This window comes from Dryas octopetala, chromosome 8 (genome assembly GCF_963921425.1).
Source record: "Dryas octopetala chromosome 8, drDryOcto1.1, whole genome shotgun sequence".
NCBI classification, from domain to species: domain Eukaryota; kingdom Viridiplantae; phylum Streptophyta; class Magnoliopsida; order Rosales; family Rosaceae; genus Dryas; species Dryas octopetala.
The window spans coordinates 1,142,112-1,156,935 of NC_141373.1; the positions used below are offsets into that span (position 1 = coordinate 1,142,112).

The window sequence follows — 14,824 nt, forward strand, 5'->3', positions numbered from 1 at the left end:
GATTTCAACTTTTTTTTTTGGTCTGAGAAAAAAAAGGACTCGGATCATTTTCTTTATTTCTTTCTCCTCGTTTTCCTCCTTATCCTCGAAATTCAATCTCAACCATTTAATTTCATTTTAAATTAAGAAAATATTATTTTACATAAATAAACTCTTATTTTCTCAATTAAAAATTCTTAATCATTAAATATGATTCCAACTCGAGCCGTTTACAAACTACTAAAGATTAATCTAATGGGATTAGCTTTGTGATAAACAATGATATCATATGAATATATGATAAATAAATTAGAATTATAATAAGTCAGAAATTTGATATTCTTTAATATAATAAAATAAAAAAGATTAAAGAAGAATCTCCTTTGTGGCCCCTTTATGGCATTTTATAAGTTATCTTCTGAACAAAAAAGAATTTTTAATTGTAACATTGTACCATTTTTTCTTCTTTGATTAAACAATAATTTGTCTTATTAACAACCACAGACCACTTCTACACTGGTTTTGCATCACTAGGACAACTGAGGCTGAGCTGATTGTAAATGAAAAAGAAACTCATGTTACAACATAGAAATAGGCTGCATCAGGCACTGCATATATTGATGTTTACTGACATTTCCTTTTGGACTTGTGTAGGCGTCTGCAATGTTCATTTTTCAGGGAATCAAAATACTTGCTACCTCTTCTCAATGCTGATTTGGAGCCTCCCTGAAGGACCAAACATTCATACACAAATTAATAAAAGTAAAAAAGGCAAAAGTTCATGATTGGAACAAAACTGTCATAAAAGAGATACTAGATTGAAGGGCATGCCCCAATTGCCAAATTGTCTGGTAGAAATTTCAGCATGGAAACAAAGCAAGCCTATATAACTTTGATTAAGAGGTTAGGAGAGTTTCATAGCATAGTTGCTGCCATTTCTCCTTGAGGGTATAGTCTGTAAATTCACTTTCTCATTTTTAACAGTAAGTTCCTGAGCAATGATTTTCTAATTTGTATCTTCCCTACTATGAATGATCCCAGTGCGTTTACAAGAACAAGTTGGAAATAGAGAACTAACATTTGAAAGGAAAGACTAGAAGAACAACAGCTTTCCTAAGATCTCACATAGAATGAGCTTCAGAGCTGGCCTCAGATTCCTGCTTACTAGCCGCTTGAGACGTCCTCTTTGTAGGAACAAGAGGACTATCTTCTTCATCAATGCTGTCTTCTGGTTTATGAAACTCCCCTGAATTGAAGACGGGATGTACGTAAGCTTCCTTAAGATAGGCCATCAAATTCAGAGTTGGCTCAGTAGCCCGTTCAACTGTATCCTTCACCATTGCATCCTGTTGAACAACAATTGAGAATATGTACAATAATTAATGAAAAGTAAGCATATAATGTGCACTCCATTAGGTGTCATAGACTGAGGCAATTCATTTTGTCATCTTTTTTTATGATCTCAAATTCGATGATTGTTAAGATCATATTTAAGAATGGTCCACTGATTCTATGTAAGTCAAATGGCACCAAAAGAAAAAGGGATCATCCAGCCCTGACTAGTATGGGAAAGGCTTGTTTAAGAATATATCCAAAAACTTTGAGTAGCTTGAATGAAGTTGTCTATACAGTACTGCACCATAAGTAAATGTATAAGTAAAGCTCCTTGTACTGGAAACTTTAACCTAACCTGTAATGGAAATTTCACGAATGCTGATTCAAAACGCCCCTTGCAGACTCTATGGAACCAGATTGTCAAAATAGGTTGTCCAACAAGAATTATTGTTGATCGTGAAACGCCTAATGTGCTAAATAGTCCCATTAGAAGAATTTGGGCTATGATTAGGCCAATAATTACACGCAGATGCACATGTGGCCAGAAGGCTGCCCCACTCTCATATTTCTGGTCATAGACATTAATAATCTGGAAACGAGGGGAAAAAAACCATTAGTACCATCAAACAATGAGATAACTGGATGATGTTAGGCTATAATTTCTAGTATGACTGAGACGGTGGGACTACAAGATAGTTTGGATATATATGTTGTGAGAAGCCTTTTTGCAACTGTAAAACCGAGCTTAATTATAATATGTAAAACGAATGAACTGTACTGGATTTGTCTCCAGAAAAAGGCCTTCATGGAAATTCATATAATAGAACTATGACATAGTATTGAAAGCAACAGCTAATCAATATGCTAAAAGAAATATGAACTTGATCAAATAGTGTTGCTTTTGCAAGGAACCAATTTCTTTATTTTCTTGTTTATTATTCAGGGTGGGTGGAATTGAAGATCAAGTTTGTATCAGGTACAGTCATTTGGAGACAGAGAACGTTAAACATGTATGCCTGCATACACAGACATTTCTATAGAAAAGAACACTACAGTTTGTAAGGGCAAAAAAGCAAGGGTATTCATAAGGAATTATGACCATAATTAAATTCCAGTTAGAGCTAACATGCATTGACTCCTAATCAACATTTGTTTGCTTAATAACTTATTTGATTTTTCCGCATCCCTGGTTCTACTTTACATACGTACATATGTAAAAACATTAAAGAACACTGATAGTATTAGCTAACGCACCTGATGACGGAAAACCATGTAGGAAAAAGCGAAGAAGATAAGAATAAAAGGAAGAAGTATAGGTGTGACAACAGAATACACAAGCCCCAGCAAAATATACAACTGTGTCCTAGGTTCATTTGTAGCAAAGTTCAAGGAACCCGGATCCATTGCCTCCTCCCTATCTTGTTCTGTCTTCACCAAAAATGTGTTCTTAAGGTGGTATAAAGCGAATGGAACCAATCTGAGGATTTCTGCCGCAACTCCACTCCAACCATCAACCATGACATAAGTGATGAAGAATGTGCCTTTCATTGGGATGGACCTCCCAATAGTTTGTGTGAATCTGCAGAAGCAGCAGTATGGTTCCTGTCAGATTATTTCATCATCAATAAAAAAAATTTGAAAATTCCAAGTCTAGATCCAAAAATGAAAATTTCAAAATTGCTGCTAAGTTGTGAAAAATTATCGAGCTTGTTGCATAAGAAAAGAAACACCAGAAAGAAACCTAGGGATCCAAAGGGCAGACAAGATGTATGATTACTGCTTATTAAAAACTATTGTTTGTTACTAATACAAGAGATTATAGCATACCAAAAGACAAATTCTACAGAGACAAACAACTCTGCAATTTGGATAGACAAAGGGAGAAAAAGGAAATAATATAAATGGCTTGATGAAAGAAAATCAATAATTTTTAGGTCATGTGCATGAGTTCAGGCACGAGAAAATTTCAACATAGTTGAGCTCAGCTGCACAATTTGGAAGTTATATGATGTATATGTCAACATATTAGTACTACTACTGTGCCTTTCTTCCTAATATGTTAGCTGGAAAGAGTTACACATAATTACTCTGTTGCGGGCTCATTCATAAATTGCTCAAGCTGCTGAAGTGCTGTTCCTGTAATAATACTTCCAAGAAACACATTGATAAGTATGAACAAGTGATACTTCGCAGCAGATCTCCTATCCAGAGATGAGAGTGACGTAAAACCCTCTACCTTGGACATAAGCATTAGAATCGTTGGAAGTATAGCAAGGAATATCTTTAATGCAATGCCTGGAAGAAATCCTTGGATGACAGACTTAACAGTATCTCTGGAAACAAAAGTGGGGGAGGAATTAAAAACTTTATTATTAGTCCATATAATAACACAGAAGAAATCAATAATATGAAATAGGCACACACTTCTCTATTATTGGCTTCAAGAAAGGAAGGGCCTTCTCAATCGACTCAATGTTAGCTAGAGATTGGACGAATGCTATTGGAATCATAAAGAAGAAAGTAAGGAAAAAAAAAGCAATGCCCATGAGCAGTTTTCGCACATTAAGTTCAACATATGGAATTGCAAGATTGCTCCAAAAGATGTCACGTGGCTCAGGAGCCCACTCCGTCAACCAGATGGTAGAATTACTTGACTGCTGAGTTTGAGCACATACAGCTGCCCCCCATCGAGTTTTGAATGAAACAAATGCTGCAGGCATTATGGCACTAGGATCATTTGCAACCCTTTCTCTTTCTTTTTTTTCCTGCATGAAAGCTTCATCATTATGCATCTCGAAAGGACACACAAAACATCTCAAACACTCTTACAGATTATTTCCCATTCATTTTTAGGAAGAACAGGAAAGTCTGGCTACAGGTGCTAGTATTGGCATTGGATATAGCTTAATTAGCTAGCATATGAAAACATAGCATTATCATACAAAAGATCTTTGGAAAAACAAGCATAGAAAGAACAAAATGATAACATTGATCAATACTCACTTCTTCGCTCAACTTCTCAATCTGTTCGGTGTAGTAGCCAATTGCATCCACTTTCTCTCCCCACAGACCCAAGAAACCTGTCTAATGGGATATGAGATGGTGAACTCAACAGAGACAAATCATTATCAAGTGGTACTCTCAATAAGAAAGATATGTATTAGCAAACAGAAACGTGATTGTACAGAGATCAGATATCAAGTAAAGAGAGAAACCTTTGTCATAGGCCTTGTCTTTGGATTTCTCTCATACTTATTTTGGTAGTAAACAAGCCAATTGTTCGTACTCTTCTTTGTTGAGACCAAACTTGCAAGCTTATTTGCATTGTATACAACCTACAAATATTTTAAAAAATAAAAGCAATAATGAAGTTATTGTAACAATGAAAACTTATTGCAGCTACAATACAAACATGACATCTTTGTTTTCAAAAGTGACTCCTGAATGTCAGTTTATAATGTTACCATATGTTCTTTAAAAAATTTCACCATTATATCCTCTGATTCCTTCACCAGTAAAACTAATAAAAATTAAAAAATAAAGTTAATATGTCCGCATACTTGATGTGTAAGATAGTGATCAGGATGGTTCACGCAAAAGAAATGTTCAATATGCTCACTGACGGATTCATCGCGATCTGGGGGTACATTCCTCACAAGAACCTGTTAGGGACATAGGATCAGTACATCAAAAGCAAGCTAAAATCTAATATAGCTATGAGTAAGCATTTTCTACTGGTGGAGTAACAAATGCACATGCATTCATGAAACATATTGCTTTCACACAAGAACTGGAAGAGATTATACTGCATTCCTTAACAACTTATGCATTTGGTGTCCAATGGTTGTCTAACATGGTATCAGACCTTTGGTTGCAAGAGGTCTTCAGTTTGAACCCCCAATCACCAATCCCAACTTCTTTGTTGATTTACAAGGTGTAGGGTGGGTCTGCATCTATATGTTTCTCTCTCTCCATGTGCATGATGTGGTTGCACATGAAGAAGTGTGTTAGTTTGATGTAGCTTGTTTGCTATCATTCTCTAAAAACTTAAGATTTTATGGTCTTTCTAACAAAACTGACCCACTCAAGTGCATCAATGATATGCATTAGCTTTCACACAAGAACTGGAAGAGATTATACTGCCAGACATGTGTTAGATAGTCAAATACTCAGGGCATAATAAAAGCAGACCACCATGTAGATGCCCTCACCGTAAATTGATCTGGACGACGTTTTTCAGCTGCTAAAAATGCAAGCCTTTTAGTAGCCATTGACTTGTATTCATGGTATAAAACAAAGCACGTCCAAAAGGTGAAGACATATGACATTACAAGATGTGCCCAGAACCTAGAAGACAAATAAAATTTTCACTGGAAAGTATGAACACATCATGTTAACAGAACATAAGAACAAATCACTACATAAACTTGAAGAGAAAATACATATATATATATATATAAATTCAATTTCTCAGCACAAAAAAAAAAAAACCATGATATCAGTAATAGCCCAGAAGAAAACATGGGAAAGAAAAACAAAAGGTATCAATTGAAAAATAATAATAATAATAATAATAACAACTCACTTAGGCGATCCAGTAGGAACATTGGATATTGAGAGTTTATCTATATCGCTGAATGCTACTTCATGGACCTTTTCCAGCGTCTGGCTCGAAATATTGACAGGCACCAAAACAACAAGCGCCAGCAAAGTTATGGGCATGAATATCTTCAAGCTGCATGATCATATATATATGAGCATCATTAAGTAAATCATATATTTACCAAGTGTTTCCAAAAACATGTAATAACAAATTATCAATATGTTTAACACAATCTGTATGCGATCATAGAAATTGGCAATGAGCGGAGATGCCGAAGACTTTATATTTTATCATGCAAAACTTTATTTCGCCGTGGCATTGTCTCTCTACAAATTAACAACAAGTAGATCAATTTATTAATGAAGTTAGTTACCCAAGTACATAAATCCGAATATATGCAGCTGAATCGAGGCCTGCATGATCAATAAGCTCGGGTTCGGGCATCTTCAATGCTGCAGGCATCCAATTGAGGAACTTGAGGTACGGTTTGACATCCAAGTTGACAAATTTATTGACATAAGCCCCAGAACTTGTTGGGCTTCCTCTGATCCCCTTTAGATACCATTTGGGGAAGTAGACTCTGTCGTTAAAGGGTTGAAGTCGCAGCAGAGCAAATGCCACAAGAAAGCCCAATGCAGTCAAGATATTGATAGCTGCTGATACCATGATGTCATTGAAATTCGCCATTTCTGATATTCAAGCTGCTCATATACCTCCTGATCATAAGTTACATTCAAATGGGCAATGTGGGTTATCAATTTCGCGCCGAACAAAATCAAATGCAACCATTTTTGTGATTCTAAAGATGAATGTGTGTAATGGGAAAAAAAAAATTGAAAATTTCAGTGGAAGAAGACAGAGCAAACAGAGGAATTGCATGACAAACCAATGTGCCTTGGGCGTCGTGGCTGAAATCGAATTCAGTGGAAGAGAGAATGAAATTGACGATGAGATTATGCGGAGAACGAAAATTTGGAAAGAGAAAGAAATTGGGATCGTGTTTTGTTAAATGTTTGGGAATGTGAAGCAGAATAGAAAGCGGTTGGTGGCGGCAACAAGCTCGGAGACATGTTTGGCCTCGCTGCACTCACGCTTGCAACGTTACCACGATATTTGAATCTGTTCTTTGACCAAATTGCCCTTGTATTACTTTAAAAAAAAAATATATATATATATATATATATAGGCTCATTCTCTTGAGGTATACCTCAACTTATTTATGTTGAGGTATACCTCAACTTATTTATATTGAGGTATGACTTTGTTGGGGCCCACATGAGTCGTTTTGTGTCGATCTGAACCGTTCGCAAGGATCATCTTCTTTGATAGATCATCATTGTAAAAAATTAGCCAAATCGGAAATCATTTACCTATCTAACTTTGATAAAACAAATAAACGGTTTCATCGAAAATATTTGGTTCATCCATTTATTTGATCAAAGTTAGATAGGCAAATAATTTCCGATTTGGCTAATTTTTTGCAAGGATGATCTATCAAAGAAGATGATCCTTGCGAACGGTTCGGATCGACACAAAATGACTCATGTGAGCCCCAACAAGGTCATATCTCAATATAAATAAGTTGAAGTATACCTCAACATAAATAAGTTGAGGTATACCTCAACAGAAGGAGCCTGTATATATATATATATATATATATATGAGAGAATTAAGAGAAAATTAAGACATAATTGAAGTATTCCTCAAGAAAATTAAGACAATGTCTAAAAAATGGTAAAGTCATATTTGTTAAGAAGGGTCATGTCTACCTTCTCCACCAATTTCTCTTTTATTATTCTCATTCCGTTATTTTAATGATCAGAATCGTTTATTTTTTAAATTATTTTTAAAAAATAATTTCTGTAAAAAATTATTTAAATCAAAAATTGTTTGATCATGTAATCGTTATCAAATAAATAAACGGTGAACAAAATTGTTATTAAAAGCGTCTGTTTATATGATTACAATTACATAACCAAACGATTTCCGATTTGATTAAATTTTTGTAGAAATGTTCTTCATAAAATGATTTTAAAAATAAACAGATTCCAATCATAAAAATACATTGTAAAATAAAAATAATAAAAGAGAATATCGATGTAAAAGATAAATTGAAATTGAAAAATATGAATAGCATTGCCTCCTTGAGAATAATAAAGAAGTGGGATAAGGTTAGGGTCTAGATGGTTATGGACTTATGGGTAAATTAGAACATCGGTGGCTAAGAAAGTAAAATTGAGATCAAATGGTCATTAGACCAAATGATTATTAACTTTGTTAATTGTAATTTTTAATGAGGTTGTCATCGCTCGATCACTTCCTTTTCCACTAAGTGATTGCTTAGGGACCTTAGCGTACGATCTGGGCTGTTTCCCTCTCGACTTTGGATCTTAGCACCTCAAAAGTTTGTCTGTACAAACGATCTAGGCCTGTATTTCGGAGTTTTCCTGGGGTTTATTTCATATTTAGTATTTAAATTTTGACCCTTATTTTAATATGGTAGCTAAACTTTTATTTGTCCAAATTGAGTACCTAAACTTTTATTTTGTGTCTAATAGGTACCAAAATGAATTTTTGTTAAAATTGTCAATAAAAATTAAGGGTAATATAGTCATAATATATTTTAATTATTTTCTTTATATGTTTAAAATTATTAAAAAATAACACACAACAAACAAAAAAAATTAAAATATAAATATTTTGAAGTGACTATATTGTCCCTAACTTTTGTTGATAATTTTAACAGAAATTCATTTTAGTACCTATTAGAAACAAAATAAAAATTTAAGTACTCAATTGGGACAAATAAAAGTTTAAGTATCACATTAAGACAATGATCAAAATTCAAGTACTAAATATGAAAAAAAACCCTCAAAAGATAAATTACTCCGTAATATATTTGTCAGTAATTGAATTCAGGACCTCAGATTTACCAAAGAGGCTTGACCAAAAAAAAAAGTTAACCATAGAAAATTCAACGGTCGAAAATGAAAGAAGAATAACATGAAATTATGTGTTCAATAGGACTGAAGAAGTAGAAAAAGCAATATAAAATCCTACATTCCCATCACACTCCCTATAATCCAGCACTCCAAACTCACATACAAATAAATTCCACAAAAATGTAAATTCAACAGTTACACGTCAGCCTAAGGCTAAAACTTGCTCTCCCATTGATCCCATCCTCCCATTCGTCACCGTCTGATTGCAGTTACCTCTACAGACCCCACCCTCACCATCAAAATCATCACCGCCGTCCATCTCCTCCTCCTCGCTATCATCAGACGACAAGGGCACGAGCCAACACGTGCCATGCAAGTGCCCATTCACACACACAAAATACTCCAACCCACCATCATGCGAGCCAAGCCTCCGAGCCGCGCACTTGGGCATGAGCCGAGCCGCCGTCATGCTCCACACGGGGGCACCACAGTAAGGACACGTCACCTCATCTTCAAGCTTCACCTGCCGTCCGATCAAACACGCCATCGTCCTCGATCTCCGAAATCCCTTAAATACCCCTCTAAAAATCCCCAAACCATCTGCGTTCTCCCCCATCGAATGCTCGCACGGATCGCTCACATACAACACGTCGTCTCGGCATTGACTCGTTAGAAAGCTCCGGCCCGAAGTTTTCGAGAATCGCGAGGTTTCCACGAAGTGACCCGGGGTGGGTTGACTCACTGTGAAATTCCGAGTCGACCTGCAACCGCAGCAGAAGAACATGAGCTTCGCTAGCGTGTTCCATCCGCCGCCGATCCGAGTACCCTTCGGCGCATCGTCCGTCAGTGTAGCTATCATGCGCGGGGCGCGATTCACGCAGAGCTCTCGCCATAGCAGCCGCTTCACGACGGCTCGGAGCTTGTGGTTCACCGACGCGGCTGAGCAGAGCGTGTGTATGTCCCATTTCATGTACTCGAAGACGAGGAAGAGTACGCGCTCGTTGAGAATCCCAACGTTATCTGAGCCGGACCACTGATTCGGCGGATTGGGTCTGATTCTCTGGTTCGCACTCATTGGTCGACAATACTAAATTGTCCGTAGTCTAGATGGAAACCATTGGCGAGCTTATATATAACGGCGTTGGGGGTATAATCTGACACGTGTCGTGCTAGCATTGGAAAGCTAACCTCCTTAGCTCCTGGACAGGCAGAGTAAACGTGTCTCATGGCTACTTGCTTGTGGACACGTGTTGCTATGTTATTGCTTAGATGGTGGGATATCGAATCGAGGAATTACATCAGTGGTGGGATCTAAACCGGGTATAAGGTGACACGTGGTGAATTGTCTTTCAGAGTCAGAAATATCTTTTTTCGTGGCACAAAAATATCTGAGGTTAGAGTATTGGATGTGGATATAGTGCTGGGATCGCCACACGTGGTGCCATGAAAGGCTTCCACGTGTAATTCAATTTGGATAACGTAAAATATCTAAGTGGTTCTGTGTTTGTTTAATTGTTTCTATTATTTTGTTGGCAAGTGGTCGCGTTATGGACCAAAGACTCAAAGAGAACTGATGGAAGAAAGTGGTTGGTATGCGGTATGCAAAACTAACGTTTATTTATCAGGAGCATGATATGTTGTGGGCCTAAAGGCTAATGATGAATTCAGTTTGTCTCAGATTTTAAAATACTTTCCTTAGTTGGCAAAAAAAAAAAAACAGTTTCCTTAAAAGCTGCGTTCACACTGACTTTCACTTTCAATGTTCTATTTTTGGTATAGAAAGGTACTGTTGGAATTTGATTGGAGAAGTAAATGTGTCGAATATTAATTAATAGAGTATGCTTAGTACATGTTGTTGAGAACTCATCTGAATTGAGCTAATTTTGAGAGGGTTTTACACTGAGCCTAATTTGAATGTGATCATCATGATCCGGTAATTTGTAGCTCATCCTCAATTCATATTTATTCTAACCCACATTAAAATGAGTTAAATTCGGATGTCATCGTTTTCCTTTAATTTGTCTACTGATCCTCTATTCATATTTTTTCTAACTCGCACATACAATTTCAATTAAGAGTTTGATTTGGACGGATTGAGATTGAAGCTGCACTTTAATTTATAAATAGTGAAATATACACAATATGTTGATATATGTGGAAGCTATGAGGGGAATGTTAGCTATGTTCTCTTTTTCATCTTCTCCTTTTACATTATTTCTTATTCTTCCTAATTTGTAACAAAATCGTTCATTTTCTATATTATCCTGTAAAGATCATTTATGCAAAATCATCTATTTATTTAATAACAATTTGATAACTAAATAATTTTTTATTTAGTTGATTTTTTACATAGATGATATTTTACAAGATGATTTATAAATTAAACGGTTCCGATTATAAAATTACATTGCGAATTAGAAGAAAGGACAAAGAAAATAGAAGGAGAAGTTGTATAATTAGGTAGCTATCATTTCTCAAAGAGTTATACAAGGTGAAGGTATAACCCATATCTCTTAGCAAAAAACAAAAAGGTATGACTTATATCATTTTATTTCATGTTGGGCAAAGGTATAACGAATATCCTCAATCACATAGTTACATATATGCTGATAAGGTAATAGAAAAAGGGATAGCATGGCATTATCATCTTGGGTGTTAATATCCCAACACTAAGCCTATTTAATATTGTACTTCAACTATTGGAAAACTAATATCAACTATTGGAAAGAAGCAACAATTCAGAAGCTATATTAATTATATTCTCATTGAATTTCTGAATTACAACACTATTCAGAATAATACAAAAAATATGAATTGACATGGTTCCCAAAGAATGAATTGAATTGTCAATAAAATGCAAAAACAAACAATAATTTTCACAAAGAGGCGGCTAGGCACGACTTTTTTTTAACTTTCTTCTCCACCAAACAAGATTCTTCAATAATATCCACCAAAAACCTGAGCTCCTTTAACTTATCGTCCAAGTCTCCATCCCCACTTGTCAAAAATTGAATGGGTTTCTCCAAGAACTTGCTAACAATCTCTCTACTCATATCTTCCACTAACATGCTTTCCTCATACGACAACTGATCTGAACCCTTAATTTTATCCATCAACTTTTTCTTCTCCGATTCTCTAACCCTTTCCCCAAACGCCCCTAACCTCTGAATTATGGAAGCAACTTCTTCCTCTAATGCTTGATCACATTCTTTCTTACTTTTACGATGTTTGACCAAAATTTGGTCAGCGAGAAACATACTGTGACTACTCTCAGCCAATTCTTGGAAAACGACGTCGTTCTGTAGTGGGTTTTTGATCATTATTTGGAAGAGGCTTTTGGGTTGGTACGTTGGGGCTGTCACGGCTGTGATGGTTGCTGCAGGTGAAGTTACAACGCTGCAGGAGATATTTCTCCTTGTTATGACCGAACTGCCCTTGCAAACAAGACTTTGAAGATGTGGTCCGACGGAGCATGGCATAGGCAAACCCGCCATTTTGCTTTTTTTTTTTTTTGTATGTGAGTGACTGATCGAGTATGGTCCAAAAATGGTTTCCGGGAATATATATATATATATATATATAGAGAGAGAGGATTTGGCTTTCCAAGTTTGACTCGGTAGGCACGCGTTCCTACTTGGATTTGGAATTCAAGGTTTGACTGAGTTATTCCGCCGTCTAAGTTTTCCCAAACGACGTCGTATGATAATCATTCATTTGGCAAGATGGTCCAGGCCCTCTTACTGCCAGTAAAGAAGCCCAATCTAATGTTTGCGGCCCAAACTTAATATGCTATACCCAAAGCTTGAGCCCAATACTGAAAGTTTTTTGGACCAAACCTTGATTCCAAAAGAAGCTCAAGTTTGGTAATAGTTATAGACTTATAGTCCATGCCTTCCTAAAATATGGTCCAACTACATAAGTGTTCTTGAAACTTAACTTCCTGTGCACTATGGTCCAACTAGGAATCATAATTATTTGGCCAAAAAAAAAAAAAATAGGAATCATAATTACTAAGTTAGCTATTAATCTATTTCCTAGATAAAAAAAAAAAAAAAATTCTCATTTCCTAGATTTAAGAATTAGGGATCATAATTTTCCTACCAATTTGGAGCCCGAAAAGGTCTCGCTCCTAAGTTCTAACAAAGCATACATGGGTATAGCACTTTTCCACTCCTTGCTGCTTTATTGTATTTGTAAATTTATATTTCTATAGATAAGTTTCTAATTTTATATTTTGGTGAAACTTACATGTTATTTTATGTTTTTATTGTTATATTATAATGTGGTGTATTAATGTATCTCATGCTTGGTGCATTATATATATATATATATGGTGAGGGTTATAACTTGAGTAAGAATTGTTTTTTGAAAAGAAAAAGCATAGAAGTCTCGCACATGGTGAGGGTTATAACTTGAGCAAGAATTGTTTTTTCAATTGAAAAAGTATAGAAGTCTCGCATATGCAACATGGTTCATGGTTATGTACAAAAGCAAAGAAGAGAATGATGAAATCAATCTCGTAATGTCAAGTCAAATTAGATATTCTATCAATTTTTTCACGTTAATCTTATATTTATTTATCTTTTTAGACTTTTATTTAACATAAATAAACTCAAAGTAAATAATGTTAATAATTATAAACCCCCTAGCTAGAGAAAAAATCTCTCATAACCCCCACCAAAAATCTACCTCTCCCATAACCCCCAATTTTACACTTAATATTTTCCTAAACCCTCTGGTCAACTAATACCCAGCCAAGTTTGACTCCCCATCTTTTAATTTTCCAGTTTTACCCATTTTATTTATTTATTATTTACATCTATGTACTCTTTCTCTCTCTCCCATCTGTGTGCTCTCTCTCTCTCCCCTCTGTGTTCTCTCTCTCTCTCCCCGCTGCTGTCGCCGGCGCGTTCGTCGCTGTCCAGCGACGGTTGTCGGCAATACCGGTCCCATCACGCTCGCCTCTCCTCCCTCTTCCTTTCCCTGCCCTCCACTCTCCATGAAACCTAACATCAATGCAGGATTGGGTCAAGGCAGACCCGAGCTCCCTCATCGGCGATCCGCCAATTCCGGCGACGACGAGGTGCCAGACTGCCATGGATGGCTTCCTCTCGTCATCCCGAGTCCACTGGTGCCATCAGAAGATTTGGACGACCCCTAGGCTCGCCGTTTCGAAGAAGAGAAGCCGGCGACATCCTTGTCTGCGATCTCTGTGTTCCGGTAACCATTTCCGTCGATCCAGGTATCAATCTTTGTCCCCTCGACCTGCTCTTGCTATTGGTTGGGTTGTTTTAACTCAAATCTTGATTTTCATGTTGGATTGCCGCTGCAACCGCTAGATCCGCCACTTGTGGCGGCGGGTTGGGTGTTTTTTTTTGCTGTTCAGCCTCCCCCGAATCCTAAAAGCTCAATTCGAGGTTCGAGAATATTTTTGGGTGAGTTCTGTGATTTTCTGTGTGTTGATTGGGGCTGGGCAGTCACTGTGTGTGGTGGTCACCACCCAACTCGACCGTTGAACGATCAATTTTATGAACCCTGTTTGATTTGTTGAACTGTCTAGTCTTAAACAGGTACCTCGGCAATTAAAAAGTGTAACTGAATTCAACAAATTCAGTTTCAGTTTCTAGCTTAATTAGTGTAACTGTATAAATTCAGTTTCAGTTCTAGAAAATTTAGTTTCATTTCCTGAAAATTCAGTTTCACCCCAAATTCAGTTCTAGCTTAATTATGTTAATCGGATAGAAATGTGGGTTTTTTAATTGATTTATAAGTATATACAAATTTACTTCATTTATTGATTAAACAGTTTCAGTTTGTGAAACAGTTTCAGTTCTTGAAACAGTTTCAGTTCGTGAAACATGAGTTTTAAATGAATTTTGAATGAAATTATGGTTCTGAAATATGATAAATCAAATTTGCAGGTAGAAACAGATCGAGACAGTGGCGACTGTCGTGTACTCATTGC

At 36.3% G+C, this 14,824-nt stretch overlaps 2 protein-coding genes across 2 annotated transcripts; both read right to left on the bottom strand.

Moving 5' to 3' along the window:
• Positions 1-1,100: 1,100 nt before the first annotated feature.
• Positions 1,101-6,604, bottom strand: LOC147275708 (hyperosmolality-gated Ca2+ permeable channel 1.7-like). The gene is made up of 11 exons (XM_086253989.1): positions 6,291-6,604; positions 5,900-6,049; positions 5,526-5,661; positions 4,875-4,976; positions 4,530-4,649; positions 4,318-4,398; positions 3,739-4,079; positions 3,402-3,647; positions 2,569-2,893; positions 1,670-1,903; positions 1,101-1,325 (listed from the first exon to the last, which is right to left on the bottom strand). The coding sequence occupies exons 1-11, from the start codon at positions 6,602-6,604 to the stop codon at positions 1,101-1,103; spliced, it is 2,274 nt and encodes a 757-aa protein (XP_086110115.1).
• A 2,348-nt stretch (positions 6,605-8,952) lies between these two features.
• On the bottom strand, positions 8,953-10,411 carry EDL3 (EID1-like 3). Its single transcript, XM_086254882.1, has one exon. The coding sequence runs from the start codon at positions 9,932-9,934 to the stop codon at positions 9,062-9,064; it is 873 nt and encodes a 290-aa protein (XP_086111008.1). The 5' UTR covers positions 9,935-10,411; the 3' UTR covers positions 8,953-9,061.
• Between the last annotated feature and the right edge of the window lie 4,413 nt (positions 10,412-14,824).

Bases quoted from the DNA above. Each gene is read 5' to 3' on its own strand.
- EDL3 (XM_086254882.1), bottom strand. From the start codon at position 9,934: ATGAGTGCGAACCAGAGAATCAGACCCAATCCGCCGAATCAGTGGTCC.
- LOC147275708 (XM_086253989.1), bottom strand. From the start codon at position 6,604: ATGGCGAATTTCAATGACATCATGGTATCAGCAGCTATCAATATCTTG. The intron at 6,050-6,290 runs GTAACTAACTTC...ATGATCATGCAG, and splicing joins ATTCGGATTTATGTACTTGG to CTTGAAGATATTCATGCCCA. The intron at 4,080-4,317 runs GTGAGTATTGAT...GCTTTCATGCAG, and splicing joins TTGAGAAGTTGAGCGAAGAA to GAAAAAAAAGAAAGAGAAAG.